The 20,356-nt window shown below is 42.0% G+C and overlaps 2 protein-coding genes across 3 annotated transcripts; one reads left to right on the top strand and one right to left on the bottom strand.

The window, feature by feature from the left end:
* The first annotated feature begins 54 nt into the window (after window positions 1-54).
* Window positions 55-16,104, top strand: micall1a (MICAL-like 1a). Of its 2 annotated transcripts, none has more exons than XM_071503697.1 (16): window positions 55-975; window positions 4,187-4,235; window positions 6,917-7,058; window positions 7,228-7,328; window positions 8,535-8,683; window positions 9,369-9,973; window positions 10,059-10,119; window positions 10,324-10,751; window positions 11,983-12,332; window positions 12,421-12,555; window positions 12,688-12,814; window positions 13,028-13,118; window positions 13,704-13,777; window positions 14,251-14,365; window positions 14,469-14,515; window positions 14,606-16,104. In XM_071503697.1, the coding sequence occupies exons 1-16, from the start codon at window positions 830-832 to the stop codon at window positions 14,737-14,739; spliced, it is 2,754 nt and encodes a 917-aa protein (XP_071359798.1). In that variant the 5' UTR covers window positions 55-829; the 3' UTR covers window positions 14,740-16,104. The 2 variants fall into 2 exon arrangements, with proteins under 2 accessions (XP_071359798.1, XP_071359797.1); XM_071503696.1 differs by having other exon boundaries at window positions 56-975; window positions 11,941-12,332.
* Window positions 15,351-18,951, bottom strand: cunh22orf23 (chromosome unknown C22orf23 homolog). Its single transcript, XM_071503703.1, has 7 exons — window positions 18,673-18,951; window positions 18,020-18,119; window positions 17,806-17,868; window positions 17,324-17,497; window positions 17,033-17,170; window positions 16,696-16,796; window positions 15,351-16,425 (listed from the first exon to the last, which is right to left on the bottom strand). The coding sequence occupies exons 2-7, from the start codon at window positions 18,111-18,113 to the stop codon at window positions 16,285-16,287; spliced, it is 711 nt and encodes a 236-aa protein (XP_071359804.1). The 5' UTR covers window positions 18,114-18,119; window positions 18,673-18,951; the 3' UTR covers window positions 15,351-16,284.
* Window positions 18,952-20,356: the final 1,405 nt, after the last annotated feature.

The following is a 20,356-nucleotide window of genomic DNA, read 5'->3' on the forward strand; positions in this document are numbered from 1 at the left end:
GCTCCACCCACTGGGCGCACAGCGAAACAACAACATGACATTGAGTGCAGTGGCAGGCAAACTGCCAGTGTTTCAATCAATGCGGCTGACATGGCTTGGCACTGGCCTTAATCAACATTAATTTTCCGGGTTGTATATTTTACAGTGAGTTTTAATTTTGAGGTCTCAAAGAGGGCACCAGGAGCAGTTCGCGGTGCGACGAGCCTTTTATCCAGTGTTTTATCAGCTATTGTTGCAGTCATTTCACCAACAGACACAAACCGTGTTGTGGTCCACCTCAAGGAGGAAACTGTCACCTCTGTCTCCTCGACTGAAACTGCATCACTGAAGACTATCGTCGCAGTACCAGACGAGCCTGCAAACTGCAGACGGGAGCTAACTGCGGGGTACCTCCGCTGGTTAACATTAGCTAAGTTGGCTACGTCAAGAACTTTGTTGGCAAGCTACGGTCATCGGCTCTGGATACCAGCCGTGTTTTAACCGGGTGGTTCTGGTCAAAGTTCCAGTTCAGATGTTGTAACGTTACACGCTGTCTGGAGAAGTCGGTACAGGAGATAAAGCAGGGGCATAATGCGTGCTGTAGTTGCAAAAGTTAGCTAACATCAGCTAGCAAGCCGCGCTAGTCTTTTAACGTGACTCACTGGCTTTGGATGAATGTAACGAGTCGTAACATCGGGTGTTGCCTGCCTGTCGCCCCTTCACCGAAACGCTGGCGATGACTCGCCTATGACTGAAGAAAAGACTTTGCATTGTCTCCTGCCACGCCGGGGACAAGAAACGACGATTTTATTTTATTTGACAAGAGTATTTTGATTTCTCTGACCACATTATGATGGGATCTCTGAAGGCTCTCCAGGAGTGGTGTCGGATACAATGTGAAAATTACAACGATGTGGAAATAAGGGACATGTCAACGTCCTTTCGGGACGGTTTGGCATTTTGTGCCATAATACATCGTTACAGACCAGATTTGATGTAAGTAGCCTGCAGTCTAACGATGTAACATTGATTAAAGGAGAAACCAGTTTATAGTAGTTTCATTGCTGGGGTAAACTGGTTTTTGGAAAGAGCATTAGGCTCCAGTCAAAGGCAGAGACATCTCTTTGAGGAGTGGACAGGCTGTTAACTGTTGTGTTTGGATTTGTGTTCAAATACAGAAATAATGGCTGTGCAACTATTCAGGATACAAAGGCAGAACAAACTCAGTAGCCAGGCCGTTAACTCATCTGTGCTCTAGATTAATCTGTGAAAAGATTTATAGGACTGGGATTATGTAAAGCTCCTGTCCACAAGATTATTATTTTCTTTTTCTTTTTTTTTTTTTTAAATACATTGTAGCTTTAAACAGCTACAATGCTATGCAATGCTATGCAACAAAGCTTTAAAATTAACATTAACATGGTTAGTTGTTAGATAACACATGCAAACAGAAACATGCCATTTGTGTTAAATTTGTCAACAAGGTATGTTTCAGTGTATGTTATATCATAGCCAGAATCAGCAGTAGTAATATTTTTATGAACATTGTAGAGTGAGGGAGAGGCCAATGCGCTGTTATTAACTCAGGCTGACAAGTCTTACCCTGTCTGTAACAACACACCCCTCCTCTCTACATTTTACACCTACTCACACAGTACAGAAGCCACCACAAAACACAGCAGCACTCTCAGTGTGAGTTAAAATGGCTTATTATAGGGATGAGGAAGTGATGACTTTCTATTGTTTTGGTACAGACCAAAAATAGAAAATCTCTTACTCACTTATTAACTCTCAGCTGATAACTCCGTTACAGGTGATAAGTGAGTTAAACCAGTCTTTGCTCAATCACACTAAAAGTACAAAGTATGTGTTGTTAAGTGACAGCCTGCCTTTGTTTTTTGGGACTTCCATCTCCCAGATGAGGGGCCATCATGTGTTTGTTAAAATATGTTTCTAGACCTTATGTATCAAATTATTTGATTTGAAAAGTTTTTCATTATTTGCAGTGTGACATTAAACATACAAAGAAACTCTGACATTCATATGACTCAGACTGGAAATGCATCTATGTGGAAAACCACTAGTCCCATGTAGCTGAATGTGGCCCTGTGTAGCCCAGTGGGTAGAGCAGCCTGTTGACAGCATCAGAACTAGTGGTTTGATTCCTACTGAAACAAGTCAGTGACCCTTGTTGTTGTAGGAAGAATGTGTAAAAGCATCTGATAAATGACATGTTATGTCCCTCCTCTGTCCTGGAGGAAAAATATGGCCTGATGGAATGATTTTAGACAGTAGGCATCTTATTCACGCTGTTCACCTCTCAGGTGGTCCAGTCTTTTGTGAGCAAATTGGACTATGCTTGGATGGTGGCAGAGCAAACATTCACTGGAGCAGTCACTGAAGGACAAGTCAGTGAAGTGGAATATATCTGCATACACATCACAGCAGTAAGGCTCAAAGTGTGACACTGGAGAAATCCTAAACACCCAACTTTTGAGGTCTGTCTCACCCATTTGTGTCCCAGCATGCCTCCCTCTTCAGCACTCTGTGTAGCTGCAGTGGCCGAGCCGAAGTGCTTTGATCCAGACAGACAGTCCGTCAGGCTAATCTGCAGCTGAGACCTCCGCCTGTCAAACTGGATTTAACTCTAATGCTGGGCCAGACCAATGTAGAGCCACCCTGCAGCCATTGCAGCCAGTGTATTCTCATCAAAATACATCACACTGATCCAGAGGAGAGACGTTAGTGCAGCAAATGGCCTCATCTCAGTTCCCTCGGCCGAGACCTACGGTCACTCAGCTCTTTGGAGATGGAGTAGATATGGCTGCAAGAAATCATCCATGGCCTAGATAACCAAACTGCATGAGGCAGCGCCGTCAAAATTGCATTTAAATTAAATTGTGATCATCAGAGCTCATGATCGAACTGTCATGCGATTTAGCAGTGCAAACACTCACATCACCTACTTAGTTTTACTTTTGCCTTTCTGTGTCCTCTCTGCATTGAAACCTGTCTACATAATGCACTTGTTTGTCTCTGCAACTCTTCTAAAATGACTATTATGTATATATAAGTTTCATTTCTGACTGTCACAACATCTCCCACTCCATCTCCTTTCCTCATAATGTTTCCATCTGACTAAACCAGATGTAGTGGATATACAGGTTCACCCAGGTTTTGATCATGTGAATTTTAAATAGCTGACACCCTCACATACACACACACAACAGTCCTCTCCCAAAATAAACCTTGGAGCGAGACTCTGAGTCACAGTGGATTAGGTTCACAACTCAGATCACACACAGCACTCCATCATCGGTGTCAGAGTCGGTTGGCACTGTCTGTTCTGTGAGGGGCAAATTTAAACTCCCACTATATTTTTTTTTAAAGTTCCATCTGGCTATGTTGGCAGATCTGACCCAGTGGGCTTGTTTTGACATGATCCTGATATTAGAGGTGCTGCTCAGTGTGTGTGTGTGTGACCATGGGAACTAGATTAGAGAGAACAGAGGTCACTTTGTGCGGCTCCAACACGGAGCTCATTCACAGGGTTTTGCCTTGTTGAGAGTTCCACATGGTCTCCACAAGCTCTCACCAGGGTTGATGCGTCTTTTTTTCCGCCATACTGTTGTCCTCCTGCGAGACACTCGAGTCGACATAAACTTACTTTACGCGCACAACCACGCTTTCATCCCAGAACACCTCAGACATTTTCCAGTTTTACTGCAGGATGTTTACTGGTGAGAGCCTGGCTTTAGTTCCCTGCTCCAGGCATTTCAAAGCACAGCCTTGTAATTATCAGCCCATCGCTCCTGTTTAGTGCAGCCACTTCTTTCCTTTTGTCCTGGCAGGTTTTCACATCAGGCATCATTTTATGTGTGGTTTGGGATGAATTGTCTGCAGTGGTGGCTGGGAAGCTTAGCTGCACACCATTTCTGCCCATCATGCTCTCAAGCCAATAATAGGTTTTTGATGGTTCATAGCATAACTGGAAATAGGCCAGCAAGCTAAATACAGTGCGGCGCTGTATCAGCATGGCTTTGGACAGTTACTTATTTATGATCTTCTGTATGATCCCTGTTCTAAAGGGAGATACCACGAGTTGCAGTTGTCGCAGACTATATAACTGTACACAGTGGCTGCCTGCACACTCAGCCTTGTCTTGAATGTTTTGAATTTTAACGTTTACGCTCTTTTGTCATTCCAGAAACTTTGGCTCGCTGTCTAAAGAGAATGTCTACGAGAACAACCGACTGGTGAGTCAGTGTCACAGCTGTATGTTTTGAGGTTAAAGCTTTCCCATGATGTTTTGTTGGATGGTGATATCAGTCTGTGGGTGAGTTTAATCACCTGTGAGCTAATTGTTATCTGTCAGTAAGCTTCAGGCGTTCCATCTATTACTGCATGTGCTTAACTCAGCCATAAACTTATTAAGCCTTATGATTGCATGCAGTAATGGTGGGTGTGACTTAGTGTATTTGACTGTCTGTGCAGAGAGAAGTGTTACTTAATCCTGATGGACTGACAAAGAGGGTGGGAGCCAGAGTATTCAGCATCCAAAAAAGATTTAAAAAAAAAAAAAAGAAGAAGAAAGTCCTTTACATAAGCCTGTGGAGAGAACATGTAGACAGGATTTTAAGTGTAAAAGTGCTGAACTCGCAGTTTTATATTATTAGAATAACGAATCCAAGAACTTATTTTTATCATATTTTCCTTGTTGGGTTTTTCCACATCATTTGTAAGCCAAAAAGACATTGAGGGATGAAATGGGAGTCTCCTCATCTTCAGTCTGAGCTGAGCTTTGGCAGCTCTTTGCTGCTGTTTACATTTCTTACACCCAGCAGCTTGCAGCGAAAGTTAAGTGGCTGGTGGAGGCACCAGAAACAAACTCCCAGCATGCTGTCTGACATTTGCATTTTTATAAATAAAGCAAGTACTTCACAGTACCCGTAAGGACTAAGCCCGAGTGAGTAATCCATGACTGTTAGTTAATGTGGAGAGCATGCAAATCTTCTAGTTCAGATGGTACTGTTTAAGAGCCAGAGTGTGAGCTCCTTAAATTTGTTCATGCTCGGGTCTCTCCCTGGATTACTTTTCCTGTGGCCTTTTCATACGGAGATACTGAATGTTCAACCCGTGTTTGACCTTGTTCACATGAGACTGTTGTCTAAGGTTGATCTCTGATTGTCAGAGATCTACTCTCAACTGCAGCTCCTCACACATTACTGTATTACTGTATTACACTATAAATTAGCACATAAAATTAAATAAAAACATAAAATTGTAAAATTATCTCAGTAACGCTTAAAGGGAATTTATTCAAATTTGGCACAAATGTCCACTTGGAGTCAAGGATGAACTAATTAGATTTTGGTGGTCAAAGTTCAAAGGTCAAGGTCACCATGACCTCAAAAAACACATTTTTGGCCATAACTTACAAATTCACTCACTAATTATGACACATTTTAACTCAAATGTCTCTAAGGATAAAATGAAGTGATAACATTTTATATCCATATGGTCAAAGCTAAACTTCATTGTGACATCATAATGCTCTGCCAAAACACCTGTGGCTATTATTCACTGCTGTAACTCAGGAAGGGGAGATTGTGACCACGTTTCCTGCATTTGGCAGGTCTGCGGAGGGATACAACCACAAGGCAGTAATTCTAGTTTTAAATCAATCAGTTTAACTTTTAAACCTCAGCCACATTAAAATAAAATAAGCACCATCTATAATGTACCGTAAACGACCTGGGCCTGACCTCCTGACATGTGTTGATCTGTTTAGCAGGCGTCACTGCGTCAGTCTGAAAGGACTGACTCATCATCGCATCCTGTTTTGGACTCCAACACTGAACCGAGCTGCTTTTCCGAGTCTCTCAGTTTCGACTAAAATGGGTTCATGTGAGCTATCTGTGTCTTCACCAAGAGCAGCAGTGTGTTTGTTTTGGTGACTGCTTTGGCATGTAGCTGTGAAATAGGTCTGTGTGGTGGCTCAGTAATAAGTTATCAGTCTAGAGCATTCATTAGTGTTTAGTAAATTGTAGGAAAGTAGATAAGAGGAAAGAAGTAGATAAGTAAGTAGATAAGTAGATATTACAGTGCAGTACAATGCATTTTCATTAATTTAGGTTTGGTTCCCTCCCTTGTGTAGCATTGGTTGGCTGGATTATGTCAGTGTTGTGTAACTGCCAACGATTGTATCTGTGTTGTTATGTAACTTTACCCACTCTCTCATTTCTTCAATGGAATTTTTCATTACTGTGATGGTTATCCTCAAAAGACAAACCACTACATTGTGAACAAGTGACTGATGTTTTGGCAGCAGAGTTACATTATTCCAGGCATCAAGTATCTGCTGGTTGGTGAGCTGTGGCAAGGATCTTGGTTTGTTGCACACATTAAAAACATTATTTTGTCCTCGCTATTTTTACATGGAGACAAATAACTGGGTTTCTGTGAATACGCAGATTAAGGGTTTCATTTGAATTATGAAATAAAAGACATACATTCTCACTTGCCTGTAGTGGTGTGTGGAACTATGTGTTCAGTTTCAGTTTTGTTTGCTGAGGTTTTAGATATCAGTGTCTGAGATTTGTCCTTCCAGCCCAGCACAATGAAGGTAAATGGATTTTTGTTTGTGCTGCAATGTGAAGTTTTGTACAGTAAGAAAAAGGATAGTCAGGATAATACACAGACCTGACTGTCAACATTTTCCATTACTTTATACCAAAGAATTATTCCCAAAACAGGCCAAAATACTGTTTGAGTCTGATATTGTTCCTAACACAAGTTGTTTTACCTGCTCAAAGTGACAAGATAACAGCTGTACTGATCAGATCACTCTCTTTGAATATAATTGAATTATTTCAATAAACTCGACGCTCGCTGGTTCTCAGCTTCTCTCCTCTTCTCTCTTATGACCTCATCTCAGGCGTTTGAAGTGGCCGAGACACAGCTGGGGATTCCAGCCCTGTTGGACCCAGAAGACATGGTGTCCATGAAAGTGCCTGACCGGCTCAGCATCATCACCTACGTCTCCCAGTATTACAACTTCTTCAACAACAAGTCCCACGGTTGGTGCACTCAATTCAGCTGGGGTTGACTTGCAGCAGTGTGAACTCCAGTTTTTTGTTTTTTGACCTTCATTTAATACAAGAGAACTACAATTTAAAACTGAACTTATGGGTGTGACAACAACTTATATAAATAACTGACTGTCTTCCTCTGTTTCATCTTTCACAGCAAACCCTCCTTGCATGAAGAGGCTGAGTTCTGTTGATCATAATGAGCCGGTCCAGAAAAGGACTCCGACCCCTTTGGAAGGCAAAGTGGTTGAGTCTGAGGTAAGAACAAGACTTGGCAGCAGGAGAGGACATAGAGACATACCAGGATGTACCCTCATGCATGTGTTGATTTATTTATTTATTTTTTATTTCTAAGGCCTGACAGACTTTAGGCAACGCTAAACACTACAAGCTCTGCATGCTAAAAGTATCTGCTGGAGCTGCATGTTTTTAGATAATATTTTGTTCATGGTTTCCCTTTGAGGCCGCGATAAGCACACTGAATCCTCACTTTTTTTTTTGGGGTAGTATATCGGTGTCTGAGGCCTTAGAATATCTAATCTGCTATTTTTGGGGGTATTACCTCATCCTGTACAACAATGTACAATATCCACATATGTATTTTGTAATTACCACTTCCTCGTGGGGGCTTTGTGTTGCACAGCAGGGGGAAAACGGAGCAACAGAGGTAGAGTAAGTCTATAAAGATAGCCTCTGTATCCTGTCTCTCTTTTCTTTCGCATGCCTTCAACTTCTTTCCTCCATCCCCATATTCCCATGAACTGCCACCTTCCTCCTCCACAACTTCCACCCCACCCCCAAACCCCCCTCAGATGGAAATCCATTCGACTCCCTCCTCTTCCTGTTCTTCTTCCTCCTCACATCTGACCCCCCCTCCACTCTCTGGTCCTGAGCATAGGCAGTAGGATGGGCGTGGGGTGGCTGGGTTGGGGGGGGTGGGGTTAGGAGGTGAAAGCAAAACAGTTAGGTCAGTCGTTTTTTTTTTTTTTTGTTGTTTTTTCTTTCAACAATCTCTTGTACATAAAAAAAACTAACTGTTGTACTGTCCTAACACTGTGTGCCAAGGTTTTGGATATGCTGCTTTAATTTACTTAACACAAAAACAAACGCCTAAAACTATATATAATTCCTAAAAATCAGTCATATCCAAATGTGTGACTCGAAGAGCCACTAACCCAAGCTGTTTGGATTTTTTGAACTAATAAGCATTTTTGTATCAATCAAATGATGATTTTAAAATGAAAACGAGATGCAGTAGTGAACCACGTGAATCAATGAGCAGTAGATGTTGCAGGAACCAAGCAGCTGTAGCTAGCTTCACAGAATGAACAATCCTCATCCTCAAATCCTGACTCCGTGTTTGATCTCCCCCTTCCCCCATTACTCTCCATCTCCACCCCCGCTTCCCCTGACGTCTCCGCCTTGTCCCCTCCCTGCGAACAACGCCCCGGTCATTTGCACTAGCCGAGCCAGCCCGCGCAGACAGGTGTGGCAGCGGTCGCAGAGGTCAGCCGCGGCACGCTCAGCAGCACCTGCGCTGCCTGCCAGAAACACGTCCACCTGGTGCAGAGGTTTCTGGTGGACGGCAAGCTCTACCATCGCAACTGCTTCAGGTGAATCCTGCAGCTACAGCTACTGACGACTGTGTGTTATACAGACTATTCAGATGAGTTGTAATCCTTAAGATCTCAGTCCTTGTTGATTTGTGACACCCATGGTTTGTGGCGGCAACAACAGGTGCATTTAATACCGTGGTTTTCAGCAAACACTCCTTGAGCAGCCGCTTTGTAAGAAATACAACGTAAGAGCAACTGGTGTATGTATTTACAGCGCAGCCACACAAGCTGATGTTGCTTTAATGAAGAAGTCAGTCAATAATTGGCCTTTTCCCCATCATGCCGTATTAACACTGTCCATGTTTCACCAGTCCACCAGCAGTACATTATCATAATTTAACAATTTGGCAGACTCCTGCCACTAACAATGAAAACTACAATATAAAAAGGCAACTACACAATGTCAATACTTTGATTGGTTATTGCTGAAAAAATGGCTGCCATTAATAGTGTCAAAAATGATGGTTTGATGTGATGAAAATCTTAAGAATTATAACTGAAAAACAATAGACAACAGTTAATAGATAGATCAGATAATGTTTAACATAGCAAACGATACTAGATTTCTTGTATTTTGTTATATATGTGCTTAATTAATGATGATTCATCTTTTGTAGCTTTATAAAGTACTTCAACAATCTTTATGACTGTTGAAGATCTTACTGTGTCATTGTTGTCTCAGGTGCACAGAGTGTCACAGCACTCTGCTTCCTGGATCTTACAAATTGGGGAGCAACTCAGGGGCGCTGGTCTGTACACATCACCTTGCAAGGCACGCTTTAGCCGATCAGAATGGTCGACCTGATCTTAGTAAGAGACCAGTGGCAGTTCAGTCTGCCAGGATTGGTCGCAGCACAACTCCTCACTCCTCGCCCTCTGAGAGGGACCAGAATAAGACTCCGCCCCCGATAAGCCGAACGAATGACACTGACATGTCCGCCAGTGACTCTGCCGCGGTCACTCCTGCTACAACAAATAAAGCAGACTCTTTGGAAACAGCAAAAGAGATGGATGGTAGTGGAGCGACGGAGGAGGTACCACGTTCTTCTTCTCCTCCGAACCCTTTTGATGAGAGTGATGAAGAGGAGGATGAGGGAGAGAAAGAGGAGGACACTCAAACACCAGACAAATACACAGCCAATGGGGGCCTCCCTTCTACACCTGTCAGTCATCATGAAGGTGCCAGTCGACCAGTGCCAGCGCCCCGCAGGGTTTCTGAACCCACCCCTCCTCCTCGTCCTGCCCCTCGGGTTCGGCTGCCCCGTACGACAGACGGCCTTACAGTTGGTGTGTGCTTATTCCAGAATATAAATTATTATTAAGATAAATGTGCCATTTGATACTGATCCTCACGTTTTACCTGAAATCACAGGTGAGCATCAGAAGCCTCCAACTCCTCCCAAACCTCAAGAAAGATCACAGTCTCCTGGAAGGTAGCTCGGTTTCCTCTTTTCCTCTCCATTGCCACCATTTCACCTGCCTTAATCATGTCAGCACGGTCTTTCTCTGAATGACATCTTGTTACAACATGCACTGTAGTTGTTTGCCCCTCCGTGCCTCCATTTGTTTTGTTTCCTGTTTTGTTGTCTTCCCCTCTGTGACCCCCCCATCCATATCTGTGTATCTTCACTGTCCAGCCTGTCCAGTGGCACCCATAAACCCAAAGACCCACCTTGGCTCGCCCTGGTCCAGTCAGAGTCCAAGAAGAAGAAAGCCCCTCCCCCTCCCCCTGCCGGATTGGCAACACCTCCCAATACAGGCTCTCTGTCCTCTCTCAAAGGGGAAGGCTCCAGACCCAGCACACCCCCTCCACCCTCCAACCCATTTGAGGACGATGATGATGAAAATAATGAGGTAGAGGAAGAGGAGGGGAGCGAAGGGAGTGCAGTGCCACCCACAGTGGTGGCCAGTCACCCATGGTACAGCATCACTAAGGCGGCTGATGCAACAGGTACAGAGACCCCCCCAAGTGGAGGAAGCTCCTCCCGCTCTGCCAGCCCTGGGAGTGCGAGGAGCAAGAAACGGCCAGCACCCCGGGCTCCACAGCCACCTGCTGCTAACCAGGGTGAGTTTTATCAGAACAGCAAACATCCTATACAGTAGTTAAAGGCAAGGAGAGAGACAACACTACAGATTTTATTCTCTGTCATTTTTTATTCTCAGAGAAATCATTGAGTATGACCCTCATTTATAATAATGCTGAGATTACAGCATAGAAAATACCAAACAACACACATAACCAGTTCAAACAGTTACAGGCAGGTTATTAAGTACAATCCTAAAGTGTCAGAGCAGTAAGAGTAAACCTTTAGTCTGCTATCACCTCACCTAAAGAGGATTTATCCTCTGCAGAGATGGGAATACTTGACACTAATAAATTACCCTTCATATCCCTTCAGGTAGAAATTAATAAGTTTGAATAAGGAGAACATGCATCTTCTCATGCTGTAGTTCCCTGTTTTACCACTACATGTTACTAAAGTGTTTGGTCATTTATTGGGACATTTCATGGAAATCAACGCATTTTTTGCAGTATTTCAATAGATTGGTGTTGAAATTAAACCATGACCTTAAAGTGTCGACATCATGTGAGAATATATTTGTATTTAATACTTGTTTCAGTGGCATGCATGTTTTATTGGACTGAGGTCATGTCATCATGTGATAACCCTCTGAGGTTATGCTGATGCAGTCTTGTCTTTTGACAGCTCTAACTTTAGTCACCTCTGCCCTGAGCGGTGTTCTTGATCTGTCGCACTGTGGTTTTTGTGATTTGAGTTCATCATAACAATATACCAAACAGTCGGTGCATTACTGTAATGCATTGTCTTAACTGTGCCAGCCTCATGACAGTCTGCTTCTTCTCACTTCCTGTTCTCATGTGGAGAGACAACGACAGACAACCCACCAATGCAAATATCACACCCAGAATCAGCTTCACGTCTTTTGCTTTCTCTTTTGCGCAAGTGACAAAATATACCTTCCAGCACTGACGCACAGTTTACATGTGTGAATTTAAATGTTGTTCAGCACTGTTGACCTGGAACAATGACTCTAAGGTTGGAGTAGAGTACAGAGAAAACATACCCTCTATGTAAATGGTGACAGATGTGACAGAGAGAGAGATATTGTATAAAGATGCTCATCGTTTTTTGTACTTTTCCCCCATCCTCTCCGTTTCTGTCCTAACTACTTTGATTCCCGTTTCATTTCTGCACCCTCTGCTTGGTTTTTACTGAATCCCTCCTCTTCAGTTCTCCCTCACTCTCAGCCCTCCTCTTGCTCTCCCTCTCCAGCTCTCAGCATAGAGAGTCTGTCCTCTGGCTCAGACCACAGCTCCTCCCAGCCCCCCTTGAGTGGCAGTGCCAGCAGCGACCAGGAACACGCCTTCACCAAAAGTCTCTCAGAGCCTTCCATCTGTTCACCATGCGACTCTACGGCCTCCCCTTCCTCCTCCTCCACTGAGCGTCTGCCTCATCCCTCCCCCAGCCCCTACCCTTCTCCCATGCCGTCAAATGCCAGCTCAGCTCCAGCAACCCCACAGACCAGTCGCAGTTCGGGGACCAAGGGTGCTGGAGCCCCTCCACCACGACCCCCGACGACCCCCAGCCCACTGGCCTCAGGGGGCACCCAGTCGCACATCAAGGTAATAGGACCACCTCCAAATAAAGCAATATAAAGAAATACACTTTGCACGTTATATAAATCCAGCTGTGTCTCTTTTCTCATTTTAGCGGATTTGTAAGGAGAACCCGTTCAACAGGAAAGCTTCTCCCTCCCCTGCTAAATCCAAAAACAGGCCACCTAAAGGCCCTCGTCCTGCCAGACCGCCAGCCCCTGGTCATGGCTTCCCACTGATCAAACGCAGGGTATAAAAGCTAAAGACAGAATTTAAGTTTCAGCATAGAAACAAACTGGATAGAATGCACACATTCCCAATTCTGTGTCCAACACAGAAGAAGTACTCAAATGGCCCCTTCTTCTTCCAAACCTCCCTCCAGGTGCAGTCGGATCAGTTTATCCCTGTGGAGGACATCCACGGGGAGATGGGTCAGCTGGAGAAACAGCTGGATGAGCTGGAGCAGAGGGGAGTGGAGCTGGAGAAGAAACTGAGAGACAACCCTAACGGTATCATACTGCAATGCTTTTAGGGCAGTTCCTCGAGTCCCCACATCAAAGTCTCACCATATTCATGACTAAAACATCACTAAAAACACAGATTACAAATTGTCTCTTAGGCAAGAAGCAAAAAAGCCAAGATGCCTGAACTTTACCTTAAAGAACAATAATCAGTAATGAAAGTTTAATGAATATCCTTGTGTTCCTCTGTTGTGATCACAGATGAGGATGAGGAGCACCTGTTGGTGGACTGGTTCACTCTGATCCACGAGAAACACCTTTTAGTCCGGCGAGAAGCTGAGCTGGTCTACACGTGAGTCTCAGACGTTTTGAACTGTTTGACTTCAGTGCCCATCGGTCGCACAACCTGACACCAGAGTTGCTTCAGTCAGTCACTTTAATTACAAATAACTGCTTCATTAATGAGTGAGCTAGGATACAGTGGTTCTAATGAATGATGACCGAGCTGTGTGCAGGGGTTGAGACTGAAGCTGTGTATTCACTTTGGAAGAAATATGATTGTGTGGAACAGTGTGAGCGTACTGATGACGGTGGAGAAGAAGATCGTGTTGCAGCATCGTTTTGAAAAGTTTCTGCAACAAAGTTGACTGGTGAATCTTTCAACATCAAAATGATTTGAAAGGTTTAGAGAAAATCTCAAACTATATATGGAATACAATCAGATTATGAATTATGCAGTCGTATGTTTTATATTAATAAACACATGTACAATACTTTTGCGATATAAGCTGTTTGAAAAATCTAAGTCTTGTTTTTAGGGAGGATGAGATGTTTTCTTTGTTGTTTCTCTGTCAGTATGAGACTAGGTTAAAAGTAATAACTTGTAATAATTGAAGGATACCAGTTTCTAACAGTGTGTGTATGTTGCTCACTGCAGGGCGAAGCAGCAGAACCTGGAGGAGAGGCAAGCTGATGTGGAGTATGAGCTGAGGTGTCTGCTCAACAAACCAGGTGTGCTTGGCCATATCATGTTAAGAGTACCTATAGCCATATTCATTGCCAATGTGTTGTGTGTTACTCAGCTGTACATCTACACACAGATTACACTAAAGAAGAACCAGTATGTTCTTACATCTGTAACAAAAAAAAAAAAAAGATGTTAAATAGTATTTCCACACCCACTCAGTAAAACCTACCATATTTCAGAACATTAGTACTTGTTACATACACTGCATAGACCACTCAGCGCTACACACTTAACAGTGAAGGACTCTCTATTGACTATTTGCTCTCATGGGATGTGTATGTACATGTTTTCTTACTGATGTTACTGTTGCATCAATAATTCATAAATCTTCCAAACACCTACAAAGTGCACTCGTAATTGTATTCTGATATTTACTGATTTCACATATGGATTATACAATAAATAGTATATGAATAGTAAATGGTATACAATAAATAATTCATCATATTCCCTTCAGAGAAAGACTGGACCGAGGAGGATAAGAGCCGGGAGCAGGAGCTAATGGCTGAGCTGGTTACCATCATTGAACAGCGCAACCAAATTGTCAACAACATGGACCAGGACAGGCAGAGGTAATCAATAACTGGTAGTTACACTGTATCTCTGCAGTGAGCCAGGATGCATCGACTGGTGATGTTTGCAACTACCAGTGATCTAACAACCTTTCTGTCACAGGGAAGAAGAGGAGGACAAACTGATGGAAGCCATGCTGAAGAAGAAAGGTAGGTCATCTCACGCTTTCGCTCTCATTTACTGTTTCTGTTTTTGTGGTTTTTTAATATCATTTTATTTCTCATTTTCTCCCTCATCAGACTTCCATAAGGATCCAGACAGCAACCAGCAGAAGAAAAAAGCGCCAAAGTTTAAACCCATTAAGGTGCTGAAGCGGCTGAGCCATAAAGCAGAACCAGGCAGTAGCCACAGCCCTCGCAAGGAGAAGAGCTGAACAACAAGAGGATGCATTCTCCTTTAAGAGGCTATAAGACTGTTTTAACAAGACTAAGGAAATTTTTAAAAAAAAGGATGTGAGAAAGGAAGTACGTCAGGTCAAGAAGATGAGATGATGTTTTCCTGTAAATGTCTTATTAATGACTTCAAGTGCAACCCAGAGCCCACACCCTGCTCATGTCTTACTTGATGCTTCTCCAAAAAGTCTCTTCAGTGACTATTATCCATTGCCTTTGTGTGTTAACAGACAGTACAACTACTCAAGTGCTTTAAGAGCTGATGTATTTGTAAGCTCTCTGACCTTTCAAGATAATGAAGTGTAGATTAGGTTTCTAGATTACTGCACTGATTTGTCGTATGTCCTCGCTTCACTCTGTGCTGCACAGCCTCGCTGCCCTCTAGGTCTCTATCAAGATTCAACAGTGGTGTGATCCGTCAGTTCGCCTTGAATGAAGTCAGTTTGATGCAATTTAATCCCTGAGTTTTTGATGTTTTTAGTCACAGCTTGAATTTCCATCTCCTCTACTCCTTGTGTTCAAAGGTCAGTAGATGGATATCTGAGAAGGTTGTATGTTATGTCTAGTTTGAGCCTGTGGTACTAGTGAAAGATTTATTTTTTTTTAAGATGAACCCTGCTTTAAATCTACCATTGAATGAATTCTCACTCAACAATGGATACCTAAGCTCCTCTAGCTGCTTTATTATGATTGTTTGTTGTTTCCTTGTTTTGAGTTTCATGGATGGATGAACACAGACACACATTTATGAGTGTATGGAAACAATGAGAAACAAGTGGGATTCAAAATCAGACAGATTTAGAAAATGTGAGCTGTGGAGGACAGCATTATAGAAGGTATTAAACTGCAGATGTCTGTTTGAAAGATTTATTAATATGAAAAGTCACACATGCAATAATGAACATTAGAAAAGGCAGGTATTCAGTATTTTAACATTTTAACTATTGGGGATAACCTGCATAATATGCAATCATTAATTTATATTTCACTATGCCTTTCTATATGTTTCAGTGCTTTGCCTTTTAAAGTGGAAAAAACATGTTAATATTGAGATTGTTTGTATGAGTGCCATTATTTAATTGCATATGTGGATTAGCATCATTTGTTGGAGCTAATATAAATGCCCGTATTGTTTACTCATTCTGTTCCTGTTTTGGCATTTAGATTGTCCGGTTGTCCTCCATTTTAAATGGTGATCTCTGTTGTGTCTGCCTCTGCTTTGTGCCTGTCTTCCTGTCCAGCTGAAACCAAGGGCTTCTGTAGCGCTATACATTGTCCTAAAGCAGCAGCAGGATTATATAAAATACTGACACTGGAAGGCAGAGGAATAAAATAAGTTAATGCAAGTAGATAATGTTTGTTTTTTGTTTAATGCTTTCATGGCCTGAGCATGTTTCTTCTGCACTGCTGTATGGTATCACAATCACACTTGTTAATGCACTTCACTCAGTCCATTCATAACATGAACAATGGTTTTGCAGTTATACTGCCTGCACCTGATTCCCAGGTCATTTCCAAATATTGGATCAGTGGTCAGTCTTCTCTGCCATTGTCTCCAACAAGTCCACATTTTCTGTCTGTTCTGCACTCTCCTCTTTCCTCTTGCATGTCACTGCATCCTCCTTGCGACTGCGGGCCTTGTCCAGTGCCTCCAGTTCTCTGATTTTCTGGATTGAAGTCGTGACACAACACAGGTTTCAGTGCAGTTGTATTTAAGAGAGAATAAATTATTCCTTTTTGCTTTCAACATGCATGGAATCTGACACTGATGCCATTTTATGGATCTGTTTACAATGCTACTGATCTGCCCTTCAACACAAAATTATATTGTTTATAAGATTAAGATTAGATTTGAAGTTACAAAAACATAGATACAACATACAGTGCAGCATAATAGAGAGTAATTTGAGCTAAGGTGTAAACCATTGCTTGTTTACCTGGGATATTTCAGTGTTGATGATGTTGATGTATTGCCTCTCCTGACCTAGAGAGGCCATATCTGCCAGAAACTGTCTTCTATCCTCTATCTCATCCAGAACTACAGAAGACACAAACACAAGTTAATATTAGACTTATTCAGGGGGCAGTGGACATATTTAGTCAAACAGTGTTTCACAGCAGAATTTCATTTAGGCTGAAGTCAGAAACAAGACTATCAACATGATCATCTTGTTCTCTTAAACAAAACATCTTAATTCTAATATGGTGTGTTTCTGTTCAGGTTCAGTTACTGTAACTCTCCTACATCGCCTATTTCTGTGCAGTAAGTCTCACCTTCCTGATACGGATCCCTCTCCTCCATCACGCCTGGGTTCAAACATGTATGGAAATTCTGGGAAGATGCAGCTGTGGGCTCTTCTTCTCCTGTTGCCAATATATTCTGAAGCCTCCTCTTCTCTTTCTCTAAGTCTCCTAGAGTGAAAAAAGGAGAGTGATAATATGACTGAATGTTTCTCAGGATGCAGTAGTTAAAACAGCATTACTACAAATTTAGCCAGATTTAATGACAAAGGACCTGAGTTGGAACTGTCTGCAATGTTAGGTTTGTAGGCTTCAAGAACATACTTGTAGGAGTGGGATGGAACTTTTCTCTGACGTAGCTGTTCCCAGAACGACAAGATTCGGCGCTGCGTCTCTGAGGCTTGGCTGGCAGGCATTTCTGGACAGATTTACTGGTTTTAGGCTGAGGGGGAGACGGCGATGGTATGGGGCCAGGGGCCAGTGGCAAAGCTGCTCCATCTGTGGAGGAAAAGTTTTTAAAAAATGAAAGTATTAATGTGGCACTGTACTAATGTTTAAAAAGTTTAATCATTTGTTGAGGGAATATTTCAGCAACAAAGTAAATTCAATGCTCATTGGGCATTGGGCTAATTCACAGTTCAATATTTAATATGTTAATATGCTGAGTGTTGCAGTAAATATGTATGGTGAGCACTTTATCACATTAAATTATTTTCAATAATACGTAAAATATCTATACTTGATTATTATACTTGAGTATCACCAAATTACCCCTCCCAACCCCTCATCCCACACTTCACACTTACTCTTAAGACACTCATTGATCTGTTTTTTCTGGCGGTTTGTGAGTCTTGACTCCTGCATCATTACTGAGCAAACAAACAGACAGCACATACAGTGGTTAACACTTCTATGTACCTGTACACACAGGCACACACACACAGTCAGTTCCTCTATCTGTGTATGTTCCATTTATACCTAACCATCCCAACCAGAACATCAACAAGTGCACCATCTCACTTCTTAGCATATCCTGGGTCTCCTTGCTGTATGGGGTGGCCCTGGGGTTGTTCCACAGCCCCCTCCCAGCTCCACTTTGTGAGGAGGCCTCCATCTGCAACTTAAAAGACGCATAAAATGCATTACCCACCATCACTGGGATTTCATTTAACATTATCTCTGTTACATTGTGAGCTACAGTTCAGTTGTAGTTTATGAATTTGAGCAAATCTCCTGGCAGAGACGCAGACTATGATGATAAAATTTAAAAACAAATCGTGGAGTTGCTCCAAAGACATTGAATGACTGCTAAATCATCGGACACTATGCTAGCAGCTACAGCTCTAAGTCCATCATACAAATAAAACTTCGCCTGTAATACTATGTCGAATAAAAAATAACAATAAATATAAATAAACAGATTCTAGAATGAATTAAATTTCCGATGTCCTAGCGAGAATTTGATGATGATGATGAAGATTGTAGAGTGATTTTTACCGTTCAAAATCACTGAAATATCTCGTTAGCTTAGCTGCGTTAAATCTAGCTAACATTACTCTTGAAAGGTAGTTAATAGTGACAGCCGAATGTCACAAAGGTCAGAAATTGACTCTACACGAAAGAAACTAATGATAAGAAGACATATGAGTTGACACAAAATAGAAAGCACTTACTGAGACACTTCTTTTCTTATCACAAGTCCCTCGTAAACACACTTGGAGTCAGCTAATTTCTGTTGACTCCCCTCCAGTAAAACGGAGTGCTGTTGCTATAGCAACCGACAAGCAATCTTGCATTAGGGCAACACAGTGATAACACTTTATAGATAATGTTTAAACACATTACTGTTTGTTTTGTTTTTTTATCGACTGCCTTTTCTAAAAAACTAACTGATGACTGACTGTGTCGTTAATTTCCCCCACACACTTGTCACTGTTCGTGCTCAGAGGAGTGCAGTGACAACATATGGCCGCTGGATGGCGCCAGAGACCGACTGGCTTCTTTGTTTGGACGCTTCATCAGTTGATTATGAGCAAAGAAGTAAGAGTTTGTCATATATACAATGACTAGACATACCAATAAAGGGACATTTTCAGTCTGGTGATAGTATATGAAATAATGATAATAATATTAATTAGACAAATTAGTAATTAATACTGCATTATTAGTTATCAGAAAGAATATTTAAAAGATGTATTGACATTTGGTGATTGCATTAAAACCGAATCATAAATAGTCACTTAATATACAGATAGGTCCCCCACATTAAACTAAGAATTGTGAGGCTCTGTATGAACAGCCTAAAATCAATGATTTTTCTGTTTCATTCCAGTTATTTCATAAATATTTCAAGGTATTTCTTTGACTGTTTATAATTCCTTGATTACAGATGGTATGACCACATACTGTGAAGGTTATCTCTACGGTTATCTCTACTTGGTTTTGTGACTTTTTGTCCTGTAATAACAACATACTTAGAAATGGAGTCTTTGGAACTGAAGTCTCCTTTGGCAAACAAACAGACTGCGGATGAACTTGTGTAATGTGTTTAAGGCGTTAAAGATTGTTGTTTTATGAAGCTATATTCACCAGGAGCTTACAGCCTGCATAGTGGACATCTAGTCAAGTCGTCACTATGAGGGAAAGAGAGTCTTTATCAGTGGTGGGCTAGTCATCGGGGATCAGCAGCAGTCAGAGGTCCATTATCTCTGGGAAGACAGCAGTCTGCCTCTGCCCCCTGTCAAAAGATAAACAGCAGCCAGAGTATAATCACCTTTCACACACAGGTCTTCTCAGAAGTCAGAACTGCACGTCTTCACTCAGAAGACAAAGACTGATCTGCATATGCAAGTGTGTGGAGTGTGTTAAAACTATTAACGGTTCATTAAACTTTACGGACACAAAAGCAGAATATGAAATGTATCAGATACTGGTGTGTCTGTTCACTAGATATGTCAGCCTGCATACAGGTCTACTTGTCGTTTATGTAGTCACACCGAACATCTGTAAGCAGGAGCTCTGTAATAAAAACGAATCTCTGAATGTAACTAATCTAAGTGAACATTACACTTATTCAAACATTCATTCACACGACATGTTAATATAAAATGTGCACACACTTCACCATAGATGCACTAACGCACTCTGCGCTGCGTGCCAAAGCGTGCTTTATTAGATAGTGGCCAGTCATCTGATAATGACCAATGTTTACTTGTGAATGAAAAAGAGTGAGGACCCCATTAGTCTGGAGTGCTGAGGCTTAATTCTACAGCATTTTATAAAAACTAGAGGTTAATTACATTTTATAGCAGATGGATGGAAGCGAATTAACCTGAGGATGATATTTAGCTTTTTTTG

The sequence above is a fragment of the Trachinotus anak genome, unplaced genomic scaffold (assembly GCF_046630095.1).
Source record: "Trachinotus anak isolate AG129_WGS33_773 ecotype Australia unplaced genomic scaffold, CSIRO_AGI_Tana_v1 ptg000019l, whole genome shotgun sequence".
Lineage (NCBI taxonomy): Eukaryota > Metazoa > Chordata > Actinopteri > Carangiformes > Carangidae > Trachinotus > Trachinotus anak.